The 12,318-nt window shown below is 40.1% G+C and overlaps 1 protein-coding gene across 3 annotated transcripts in view; it reads right to left on the bottom strand.

Moving 5' to 3' along the window:
* The window catches only part of LOC126460456 (AH receptor-interacting protein), a 184,987-nt gene that overhangs the window by 60,878 nt on the left and 111,791 nt on the right, over nucleotides 1-12,318 (bottom strand). For all 3 annotated transcript variants that reach the window (XM_050095915.1, XM_050095917.1, XM_050095914.1), the window contains 2 exons: nucleotides 5,323-5,488; nucleotides 4,685-4,871 (listed from right to left, as the gene is read on the bottom strand). In XM_050095915.1, coding sequence (XP_049951872.1) covers nucleotides 4,685-4,871; nucleotides 5,323-5,488 — 353 coding nt within the window. The remainder of the gene's footprint in view (nucleotides 1-4,684; nucleotides 4,872-5,322; nucleotides 5,489-12,318) is intronic.

Below are 12,318 nucleotides of genomic sequence, written 5' to 3'. Positions count from 1 at the left end.
TTGTGCGAGGCAAGAGATTCACAATAAATGTTTGTTTAACTGCAAGAAACCTAATGATGTTCTAAAGAATGAAATCAGTCTCGTGACAATAAATGTTTAATAATACAGCCGAGATGGTTTTCGTTAATATCTGCTGTGGTGTTCAACACGATTGAGGCTATCTCCTCCTTTACTTCGCACTTGTTTCATAAATTTTGGTTGTGAGACTACTTATAGGTAGGAAGCCAAAGAAAAACAGAGCAGAATTATACAAGATGTATACCACTTTTTGTGGTGTAGTTTACATCATGCTATACGGGGTGAACATTAATAGAACTTAGAAACTGTTGGGATGGATTCCTGACTGGAAATGGAGGAAAAAAGGTCCTATGAACACGTGTCTAGCAATGCATCGTTGCCATGGCAGATGTTGTTGTTGTTGTGCTCTTCAGTCCTGAGACTGGTTTGATGCAGCTCTCCATGCTACTCTATCCTGTGCAAGCTTCTTATCTCCCAGTACCTACTGCAATCTACATCCTTCTGAATCTGCTTAGTGTATTCATCTCTTGGTCTCCCTCCACGATTTTTACCCTCCACGCTGCCCTCCAATACTAAATTGGTGATCCCTTGATGCCTCAGAACATGTCCTACCAACCGATCCCGTCTTCTGGTCAAGTTGTGCCACAAACTCCTCTTCTCCCCAATCCTGTTCAATACATCCTCATAAGTTATGTGATCTACCCATCTAATCTTCAGCATTCTTCTGTAGCACCACATTTCGAATGCTTCTATTCTCTTCTTGTCCAAACTATTTATCATCCATGTTTCACTTCCATACATGGCTACACTCCACTTCCTGACACTTAAATCTATACTCGATGTTAACAAATGTCTCTTCTTCAGAAAAGCTTTCCTTGCCATTGCCAGTCTACATTTTATATCCACTCTACTTCGACCATCATCAGTTATTTTGCTCCCCAAATAGCAAAACTCCTTTACTACTTTAAGTGCCTCATTTCCTAATCTAATTCCCTCAGCATCACCCGACTTAATTCGACTACATTCCATTATCCTCGTTTTGCTTGTGTTGATGTTCATCTTATATCCTCCTTTCAAGACACTGTCCATTCCACTCAACTGCTCTTCCAAGTCCTTTGCTGTCTCTGACAGAATTACAATGTCATCGGCGAACCTCAAAGTTTTTATTTCTTCTCCATGGATTTTAATACCTACTCCGAAATTTTCTTTTGTTTCCTTTACCGCTTGCTCAATATACAGATTGAACAACATCGGGGAGAGGCTACAACCCTGTCTTACTCCCTTCCCAACCACTGCTTCCCTTTCATGTTCTTCGACTCTTATAACTGCCATCTGGTTTCTGTACAAATTGTAAGTAGCCTTTCACTCCCTGTATTTTACCCCTGCCACCTTTAGAATTTGAAAGAGGGTATTCCAGTCAACATTGTCAAAAGCTTTCTCTAAGTCTACAAATGCTAGAAACGTAGGTTTGCCTTTCCTTAATCTTTCTTCTAAGATAAGTCGTAAGGTCAGTATTGCCTCACGTGTTCCAGTGTTTCTACGGAATACAAACTGATCTTCCCCGAGGTTGGCTTCTACTAGTTTTTCCATTTGTCTGTAAAGAATTCGTGTTAGTATTTTGCAGCTGTGACTTATTAAACTGATAGTTCGGTAATTTTCACATCTGTCAACACCTGCTTTCTTTGGGATTGGAATTATTATATTCCTCTTGAAGTCTGAGGGTATTTCACCTGTTTCATACATCTTGCTCACCAGATGGTAGAGTTTTGTCAGGACTGGCTCTCCCAAGGCCGTCAGTAGTTCCAATGGAATGTTGTCTACTCCCGGGGCTTTGTTTCGGCTCAGGTCTTTCAGTGCTCTGTCAAACTCTTCACGCAGTATCGTATCTCCCATTTCATCTTCATCTACATCCTCTTCCATTTCCATAATATTGTCCTCAAGCACATCACCCTTGTATAGACCCTCTATATACTCCTTCCACCTTTCTGCTTTCCCTTCTTTGCTTAGAACTGGGTTTCCATCTGAGCTCTTGATATTCATACAAGTGGTTCTCTTATCTCCAAAGGTCTCTTTAATTTTCCTGTAGGCAGTATCTATCTTACCCCTAGTGAGATAAGCCTCTACATCCTTACATTTGTCCTCTAGCCATCCCTGCTTAGCCATTTTGCACTTCCTGTCGATCTCATTTTTGAGACGTTTGTATTCCTTTTTGCCTGCTTCATTTACTGCATTTTTATATTTTCTCCATTCATCAATTAAATTCAATATTTCTTCTGTTACCCAAGGATTTCTACTAGCCCTCGTCTTTTTACCTACTTGATCGTCTGCTGCCTTCACTACTCCATCCCTCAAAGCTACCCATTCTTCTTCTACCGTATTTCTTTCCCCCACTCCTGTCAATTGCTCCCTTATGCTCTCCCTGAAACTCTGTACAACTCTGGTTCTTTTAGTTTATCCACGTCCCATCTCCTTAAATTCCCCCTTTTTGCAGTTTCTTCAGTTTTAATCTACAGGTCATAACCAATAGATTGTGGTCAGAGTCCACATCTGCCCCTGGAAATGTCTTACAATTTAAAACCTGGTTCCTAAATCTCTGTCTTACCATTATATAATCTATCTGATACCTTTTAGTATCTCCAGGGTTCTTCCATGTATACAACCTTCTTTCATGATTCTTAAACCAAGTGTTAGCTATGATTATGTTGTGCTCTGTGCAAAATTCTACCAGGCGGCTTCCTCTTTCATTTCTTAGCCCCAATCCATATTCACCAACTATGTTTCCTTCTCTCCCTATTCCTACACTCGAATTCCAGTCACCCATGACTATTAAATTTTCGTCTCCCTTCACTATCTGAATAATTTCTTTTATTTCATCATACATTTCTTCAATTTCTTCGTCATCTGCAGAGCTAGTTGGCATATAAACTTGTACTACTGTAGTAGGTGTGGGCTTCGTATCTATCTTGGCCACAATAATGCGTTCACTATGCTGTTTGTAGTAGCTTACACGCATTCCTATTTTTCTATTCATTATTAAACCTACTCCTGCATTACCCCTATTTGATTTTGTGTTTATAACCCTGTAGTGACCTGACCAGAAGTCTTGTTCCTCCTGCCACCGAACTTCACTAATTCCCACTATATCTAACTTAAACCTGTCCATTTCCCTTTTTAAATTTTCTAACCTACCTGCCCGATTAAGGGATCTGACATTCCACGCTCCGATCCGTAGAACGCCAGTTTTCTTTCTCCTGATAACGACGTCCTCTTGAGTAGTCCCTGCCCGGAGATCCGAATGGGGGACTATTTACCTCTGGAATATTTTACCCAAGAGGACGCCATCATCATTTAATCATACAGTAAAGCTGCATGCCCTCGGGAAAAATTACGGCTGTAGTTTGCCCTTGCTTTCAGCCGTTCGCAGTACCAGCACAGCAAGGCCGTTTTGGTTATTGTTACAAGACCAAATCAGTCAATCATCCAGACTGTTGCCCTTGCAACTACTGAAAAGGCTGCTGCCCCTCTTCAGGAACCACACGTTTGTCTGGCCTCTCCACAGATACCCCTCCGTTGTGTTTGCACCTACGGTACGGCTATCTGTATCGCTGAGGCGCGCAAGCCTCCCCACCAACGGCAAGGTCCATGGTTCATGGGGCAGATGGTGCTGATGAATGAAAAGTTCCTCTGATCGCCTGCCGAGTGTTCCTTACATGTTCCGGGCTGCACAATTGATGTAGCGTATTGTAATCAGCAGAACGGTTCAGTATTCATGTTGGGAACAGGCTACAATGGTGTTTGCATATGGCGAAGCTGATGGAAACCATTGAGAAGCACGATGGCTATAACAAAACAAATTCCATCGCAGATACCAACCACATCGTTCAACAGTTCAAGTCCCTTTTTTTTTTGGAGTTTGTGTAATCATGAGTCCTTTCAGACAGACACCCAACCAATATGGTCATGAACCCATGAGAAGTGATGTCTTGCTGTTAGCAAAGGCACTTGCATCAGTCATTTGCTGCCATAGCCCATTCAAACCAAATTTCACCGCATTGTCCTAATGGATATGTTAGTTGATTGATGTCCCACATTGATTTAAGTGGTTCTTACATGCATTGTTGCTCGTCTCTTAGCACTGACAACTCTAAGCAAACGCCGGTGGTCTCAGCCATTAAGTGAAGGCCTTCTGCCACTGTGTTGTCTGTGGTGAGAGGTACTGCCTCAAATCTGGTGTTCTTGACGCATTCTTAGCACTGTGGATCTCAGAATACTGAATTCCCTAATGATTTCTGAAACAGAATGCCCCACGAGTCTAGCTCTACCTACCATTCTGTGTTCAAGGTCTGTTAATTCCCGTCGTGCAGTCATAATCACATCGGAAACCTTTACACGTGAGTCACCTGAGTACAGATGACAGCTCTGCCAATGCACTGCCCTTTTTATACCTTCATATGTGATACTACTGCTATCCGAATACAGTACAAGCATATTTTTATCCTATGACTTTTGTCACCTCAGTATACACAAATCAATAAGCAACAGGATAAATCATAAGTATCTCACTTTTCTTATAAATTATGCATGAAGAATAGAATACATATAAAAGACGTAAACAATGATAATAGTGTAGAAAATAGCAAGACATACTTATGAAAGATATATTTACTTTAGCATTAACTGCTCCAGCAGGCCAAGGGCCTCAGCATAAAGGCCTGCTGCTTCATCAAAATTCTTCTCCTTGTATAACTGATTTCCTCTCTCACGTAACTTCGGAACAGCAGAAAGTTTCTCATCTGCATTCATTTGCCAAGATTCTTTCTTGTACTCTTCTGGACCTTCAACTTTAAGTAGCTCTGAAATAAAAACAGCCCTTTTGTTAGCCAACTATATTATATTGCCAAAAATTGATTATTTTTGTTGTTGCACATTTTCTCTGTCTGACAAATATCGTCCACAATAGCAAATAGTGAATTTGAATGAATGATTTGACTATGGGGTAATTCCATCTGTTATAATCTCCCTTGCTTCCCAAAGCTTAAAGTTTTTTTATTTTTTTTTTATCCGTTCTGTTGTTGGTAATATCAAGTCTAGTACATTTGGTTAACAGAAGCTGCACAACTAAGTAAGTAATCAAGTACCAACTCTTGACTATTGTAGATTAAAGCTTAATTTATAAATAAAAATTATGTAGCATCCAAATTACTGGCAATTAGCAGTTTTTATGAAAGAGAGAGAGAGAAAACCTGCGGCACCACTATCAGAAATAGCTCAACAACTATTCACTCATTCTCAGTGTACTTATACCTATAATGAACTCCAGGTCACAGGGCTCCTTGATGAGCTGGTTCAGGTCTTCATAGCCTGTCCCCTCATTTTGCAGTGTAACAGCACAGCAGTGGTGGGACCTCTCCTTATGTGGTTTCAGAGATTCCCGCAGAGTTTTAGACACAAATGGATAGGCAGGAAGCAGCTGTAAAGCAAAATGTCAAGCATTTCATTACTTTTAAATACTCGCACAGTTCTATACTGTGCTACTGTTTCTCTCACAACAGATGTGTGTATGTATCACAAATAAATAAATAAATAAAAATGTAATTACGAGGTGTGTTTTTTAAGTAAGATCCATTTTGTTGTTGACCCTAGTAGTTTGCATGCATACCACAACGAGCATGTGCGTTGTGTAACAGCATGCCTCGGGAACAACTGTGCTCAGTTTCAGCTCTGTAGCTAACCTGTACAGTTCTGTTCTGCGCTTTCAAAATGTTTAAGACTATCAACTCTCCCGCCGCATGTGAGATTCGCTCAGTGATGCAGTTTTTGTCAGCAAGGAACCTGTCTGCTGCAGAAATTCATCGACAGATTTGCGAAGTGTACAGTGATACTGTTATGAGTGAAAGCAAAGTGCGGAAGTCGGTACGAGAATTCAAAGATGGCCATGACAACGTCCATGATGAGGACCGCTCCGGCCACCCTTCTTTGATTACAGACGATTTGGCGGCTTCCGCTAAAGTGAGGATTCGTGAGAACAGGCGCTTGACAATAACAGGTCTCTCAAATGAATTTCCTGATGTGTCGAGATCAATGCTTTACAACATTGTTTCTGAACACCTAAAGTTTAGGAAACTGTGCTCCAGTTGGGTCCTGAAATCCTAACAGAGGATAACAAAAAGCAAAAATTTGAGTGTGCGATGAAGTTCTTGACTCATTATCACGAAGAAGGTGATGGCTTCTTGAGTCAGCTCGTAACTGGAGATGAAACATGTGTTTTGCATATCACGCCCGAATCAAAGCAACAGAGCATGGAATGAAGATACACACACGCACCTGTAAAGGCCAAACAGACTCTGTCCCAGCACAAAATCATGGCGTCCGTGTTTTAGGACAAGCATGGTGTTTCGTTGGTCGACTTCATGCAATGAGGAGCCACTATGAATGCAGAAGCATACTGCCAAACCCTGAGAAAGCTATGCAGAGCGATTCAAAACAAAAGACGCGGCGTGCTGACAAAGGGAACCGTCCTTCTCCATGACAATGTCAGACCTCACACTGCAGGTCAGACCTGCGAATTATTGGACAGTTTTGGCTGGGAAGTTTTAGATGACCCACCCTGCAGTCCTGATCTTGTGCCAAGTGATTACCATCTGTCAAACAACACCTCAGTGGCAACTGTTACAATGATGATGATGACGTGGAAACGGCAGTGAACTCTTGGTTATTGGAGCAGGCAACAAGTTTTAATGAAGAGGGTATTTTAAAATTGGTTGAGAGGTGTGGTACGTGTTTCAACAAACTTCGCAACTATGTCGAAAAATAGAGTGAAGTATGTACTTTCTGAAAATAAATTTACTTTTTTGAAATAACCTTTCACTGTGTACTTATGTTCAAACGGACCTTACTTAAAAAAACATACTGTGAAACAAAAACAAAATAACAATGAAATTAAAGGCAATCCATTGTGAAGTACGCATCTCTGCACATCTGTGAAATCGAAATCTGTTGCTCAGTAACATATAATAGTGTGTAACTGCACCCCTCACATCGTAACACGCTCGCTGTCACTGAACAGTCAAGACACTGCTGCTCGAGCCTGTCCGTGTGTCTGACGGCAGAAGCCCCTCCTGAGGTCATACAGTGTGCAAACATTGTTCCAGCAAGTCTCAGGTGGTCCCAATGATGCTCAATTGGTTTCATTTCAGCACATACCACAGGCCGTTCCTTTCAGACAGTTCCAGTCTCTAAATTTTCAACTTCTTTTTATAATGTAATATAATATAAAAAAATCTTCAATCCAGCTATTCAGTAGGCTCTCACGAGTATATCAAGAAAATGAACTAATAGGACTTGTTATAGTCGACAATAATCAACTGCACTGACTGAAAGAGAAAGCAAACGTAAGGTACAGTGCTAAGCAGAGATGGGCATTATTTGAAAATATTTCTACCTTGATAACTATTTGAGTAATTAGGTCATTCTAACACAATTACTTTTAGATAATATAATCTAATCTCTCTCCCTCTCTCTCGCTCTCTCTGGGACCTTTTTGTAACGACAGACGCCACAACCAAGGACTAGTTGTGTTTTTGCTCACTGCCAGGTCTCCACAGAAGTCCTGCAAGTGCCTATGAACATCCGTGATTCTGGCTTGCTGCCAAAAGAAACTCAATGACGACTCTCTGCTCAGAATGCACCTCCATTACAGGCACTATTTTGAAGGCTAGGTGTAGTGCCGCGATTCATCAGAACTTTGTGAAATTGAAAGGGCAGAAGTAGGTATATTCCACAATGTCCCACAACAAATTCTGATTTTCTTAATCGAAATTGGCTGAGGAAAAAGTGTTTCATTACTTACTGGATGCCCACCATACATTCGTGTAAAATGAGGAAAAGGCAACCCCTTAGCCCAAGAGGACTAGTGCACAGCATTACAGAAACATGTGAAAGAAAACTGTTAACACAAAATTTCAAATTCCTGATATTTTTCTAGTAAGAACACACACACACACACACACACACACACACACACACACACACACACACACACACACACAGAGAGAGAGAGAGAGAGAGAGAGAGAGAGAGAGAGAGAGAGAGAGAGGATGGGGACAGAGTGGTTGAAGAAGGCAGTACACAATCTGGACAGGTAAGGAGTGGTGTGGCCAAAGACAGAAGGTAAGATGAGGCAGCAGGAAACCAGTTAGCGAAGGTTTAGACCAATGGGACTGCAGGGGCACAAGATAGGCTGAAGACAATTCCCTCGTGCCTAGTTAACAGAACCATATACTGGAAGGGAGTATACAAATGGCCCGTGTAGTGAAGCAGCAGTTGAAGTTGTAAGTGTTGCAGTGCGTAGCATATACAGCAACTGGATGGTCTAGTTTATAGCTTGCCGCAATTTTACAGTTGCCATTCATGCAATTGGACAATTGGTTACTGCTCATGCGCACACAGAATGCTGTACACTAACTGCAACACAGCTGTTATATAACACAACTGTTTTCACACCTGGCTCTTCCATATATTCGGTATGTGAAGTCTGTGACTTGACTGTGGTAAGAACGTGTTGGTGAATGTATGGGACAGATATTGTAACTGGGTTGACCACAATTTTTATTTACAGATTACAAGCAAATGTTTTTATTTTTGTAAATGAATATGTTTCAAATAAATATTTTTATTTCTCATTCACATATAACAAATAATAATTTTTATCTGTATTTATTAAACAAACAAATGTTTTCCAACTCTGGTGGTAAGGGAAGTACATTGCACATGCAAACAATACAAATCCACAGCCAATACATGTGAGTGTGTGATACCCGTGTGGTTGTGTACAAGCACATCACATCCGGATCACAGCAAATAAGAACTTACTCACTCGTGTTATTATGTGAGATAGCATCGGTCTTCATCGGTGACTTCCTTCAACCAAGACGAAGCATATTCGCACTCACTCTCACACACTGTAGGCCTGTGCTTACAGGACTGATATGGACCATGTGCTTACAGGACTCTAGTCACAGACCTCTTATACAGACATAACAGGTGATGGTTCAAGAAAAACTAAGTCGATTTAGTAGTGGTCACTAATAGTAGCCAATGTGATGTTAACTTATTATTAATAACATTAACAAGCAAAAGTGCTAGTGGTTTAAATTGGAGCTAAGGCTATGCCTGGGATAAAAGGCGGGTGAGCGCACGCACACACTCTCACGCACGCGTGCGAACGCATGCGCACGCGCGCGCAGAACTGACAGATTCTTGAAAATAGGTTATAAAATGAGCACCACCAATGTAAAACAAGGGTACCGTACTTGACTATCACTGTTTTATACAAAGTTATGTTGTGGGAACTGGATTGAAAAATGAGATGCAGAAAGTAGTAGGCAAGCTTCACCACTTGGCTTGCAACATAACTGATGATGGCAGAGGTGAACAGGATATAAAATGCAGACTGGCAATAGCAAGAAAAGCTTTCCTTAACCCACTAACAGTGGGTAATTTTCTCATTCTTCTTTACAAAACTGCAGTGAAAGTAATTTAGTGCTGAACAAGAAACTTCAACTGAAGAAGGTGGGGTTGTTCTTACTGATTAAAATGACAATACTTTAACTGTAATATAGTGTCAGAAACAAGCAATGCGTGTTTTTGACACAATTTCATCAGCTACTGACTTATCTGCTGTCCAAACTACCGAAATATTATGTCATACTAATATTGATAAAAAATCTACTCACTAAGCCGTGACAGGAGGAAACATACATAAAAGTTCAGGAAATATTCAAGCCTTCGGAGCCAATGGCTCCTTCTTCTGGCAGAATGGCTGAAGGGGATAGAAGACAGATGAAGGAAAAGCACTGGCGAGGTTTAGGAGATGCGGAGAGTTACGGATAGTTGCCCAGAATTCCCGGTTAGAGGAGACTTAGCACACACGTTTGTATTTTCAAATTTGATTATTTTTGTTAAAATATTTTCAAATTCTGAGAAGGAAGACTTTTCAAAGCAAGTATGAGGAATTAGCGAAGTTATACATTAAAAACGTGTGGTAAAAGTTATGACAATTATGGTATGTGCATTACATACTGTAACAACACAGCAATGAATATCTTAACAGATGTTCTTCATAGCTGTTGCTCACAGCTGTAGTTCAGCAGCTGTAGTATATTTCAAACAAACATAAAAAGTCAGTCTTTTGCTGCACAAGAAAACCTTTATTTGGTTCACTTTACTGGTTTCAGTAGTTTAAACTGTCATCTTCAGAAGTGAAATAGGATCAAATCATTGGTAGACCAACGTCAGAATAAGAATCTGACAGTAGTATCCTACAAAGGATTGGCAAAAAACTATATATATAAAGCATTTATGTTAAAAACAAATGTACAAATATTGAACAGCAGATGTACAACAAGTTTGTTAAATGTAAAATAGTTAAGCTGAGAGTCACAACACTTTTGCTAAAGAATCAATAAAATAAAGCAGCATCACTATGAACATATGATATGAACTGTCATATCACAAATTGTGCACAGTATGTGTGAAGAAAGTTAACCAACTTGCTTGTGACATGAAGGGCATTGAACACACCTGTATACAAGGTGGGAGCGCTAGTGCACATATAAAACATAATGAAGCCTGCAAGAGTTTAAGTATGCATTTAATCTTATACAATGATTAACAAGAGCATTTACATGGACAACAAACCATGGAGCAAGTGCTCAGCAAAAAAGTAACACCATTGTTATGTAATGGGAGCTAATTAAAGGAAAGTAAACTGCTCAAATTTCATTATGGTGGCACCACGCACCACTGGAAAAGCTGTGATACGGTGACTGTTCAGTATCCTGGACACAAGGCTGGCTGCTGGATGCACATTAGCAGGATACACAAGTAAGTGAACTGCGCGTGCAATGTAGTGTTTACCGCTAATAATGTCACTACGCTGCTTTTTATACACAATGAGAGGCTCACAACCAACCAATATCTCACATCTGGGATACATTAAATTCAACATAATGTGTGCCCGACCATAGGGAGGGCTTTAAAACCCTTACTCATCAAAGATTGTGAGAACCACTAGAAGTCAACTTTCATATAACATCTTAAAATGAAAAGCACCCCTTGATATCTTTATTCGGTGTAGAAATTTTATATTCAGTTGACAAAGGGTGCAAAACGAATCTTTTAGAAATAGTTGAAATTTATGAACATTCCCACCTTAACTCTAAGGATTTGCTAAATGGTCAACTTGCACTGAGAAACAGAATTTTTCTTTTGAGTGTATAGTTTCTCTGTTCAACAATTTACTGTGACCTACCTTATGTGTCCAACTTGTGTTGTGTCTCATTACACATCGGAAACTGGCTTGCTCACAGGTTTTTAATTAATTTTATTATATTGTTTCTATCCAATACACAGTAATGGCTTTTACATAAAAATTTTTACTTTCTGTCAATGTCTTCTTGGTATAGCTGCAAACTACTATTTATACTCGCTGGGGGCCAAGAAATTCCTCTGGGTTGACTGTGTCCATTCCCTGCTATCAAAGCCCGACTCCAGCTAACTTACTTGTGTGTCCTGCTAACACGTGTCCAATTGTCAGCCTTGTCTCCACGATACTGAGCAGTTCCACATACAACCACTGTCTTAGTGGCCCATGGCAACACCTTAAACTGATGATTAAATCTGAACAGTTTATCTCCCTTTGTTTAACTCTCTTTACAAGGTAATGAAGTTATTTTGTATATGCCTGTCTGCTTAACACTTCCTCCATGGTTTATTGTCTGTGTATATGCTTTAGTTGATCATTTAATATAGTTTTATAAGATTTACTGCATATCTACACTTTAGCTGTTGTAGACTTTTTATATTCTCACTAGCGCTGTCGCAGGTTCGAATCCTGCCTCAGGCGTGGATGTGTGTGATGTCCTTAGGTTGGTTAGGTTTAAGTAGTTCTAAGTTCTAGGGGACTGATGACCTCAGATATTAAGTGCCATAGTGCTCAGAGCCATTTGAACCATTTTCACTAGTGTTCCCAGTTCGTGTATAGGTGTGTTCAATGTCCTTCATGTAACCAGCATTTTCGCTGATTTTTGGCACACATACTATGTACTATTCTTAGCGATATCACTCTATGTCCAGTATTGATTCTGTAGCAAAGATACGTGCTGTGGTTCTCGAGCATAACTATTTTACATTTGTTTTAATAAACCTGTTTTACTTCTGCAGTTCAATCTTTGTATGTTTGTTTTTGACATACTCTCTTTATATATGGATTTTTTGCCAATTCTTTGTACAACATTAGTG

This window comes from Schistocerca serialis, chromosome 1, assembly GCF_023864345.2.
Source record: "Schistocerca serialis cubense isolate TAMUIC-IGC-003099 chromosome 1, iqSchSeri2.2, whole genome shotgun sequence".
Lineage (NCBI taxonomy): Eukaryota > Metazoa > Arthropoda > Insecta > Orthoptera > Acrididae > Schistocerca > Schistocerca serialis.
This window is presented reverse-complemented; position numbering and strand designations above follow the sequence as displayed.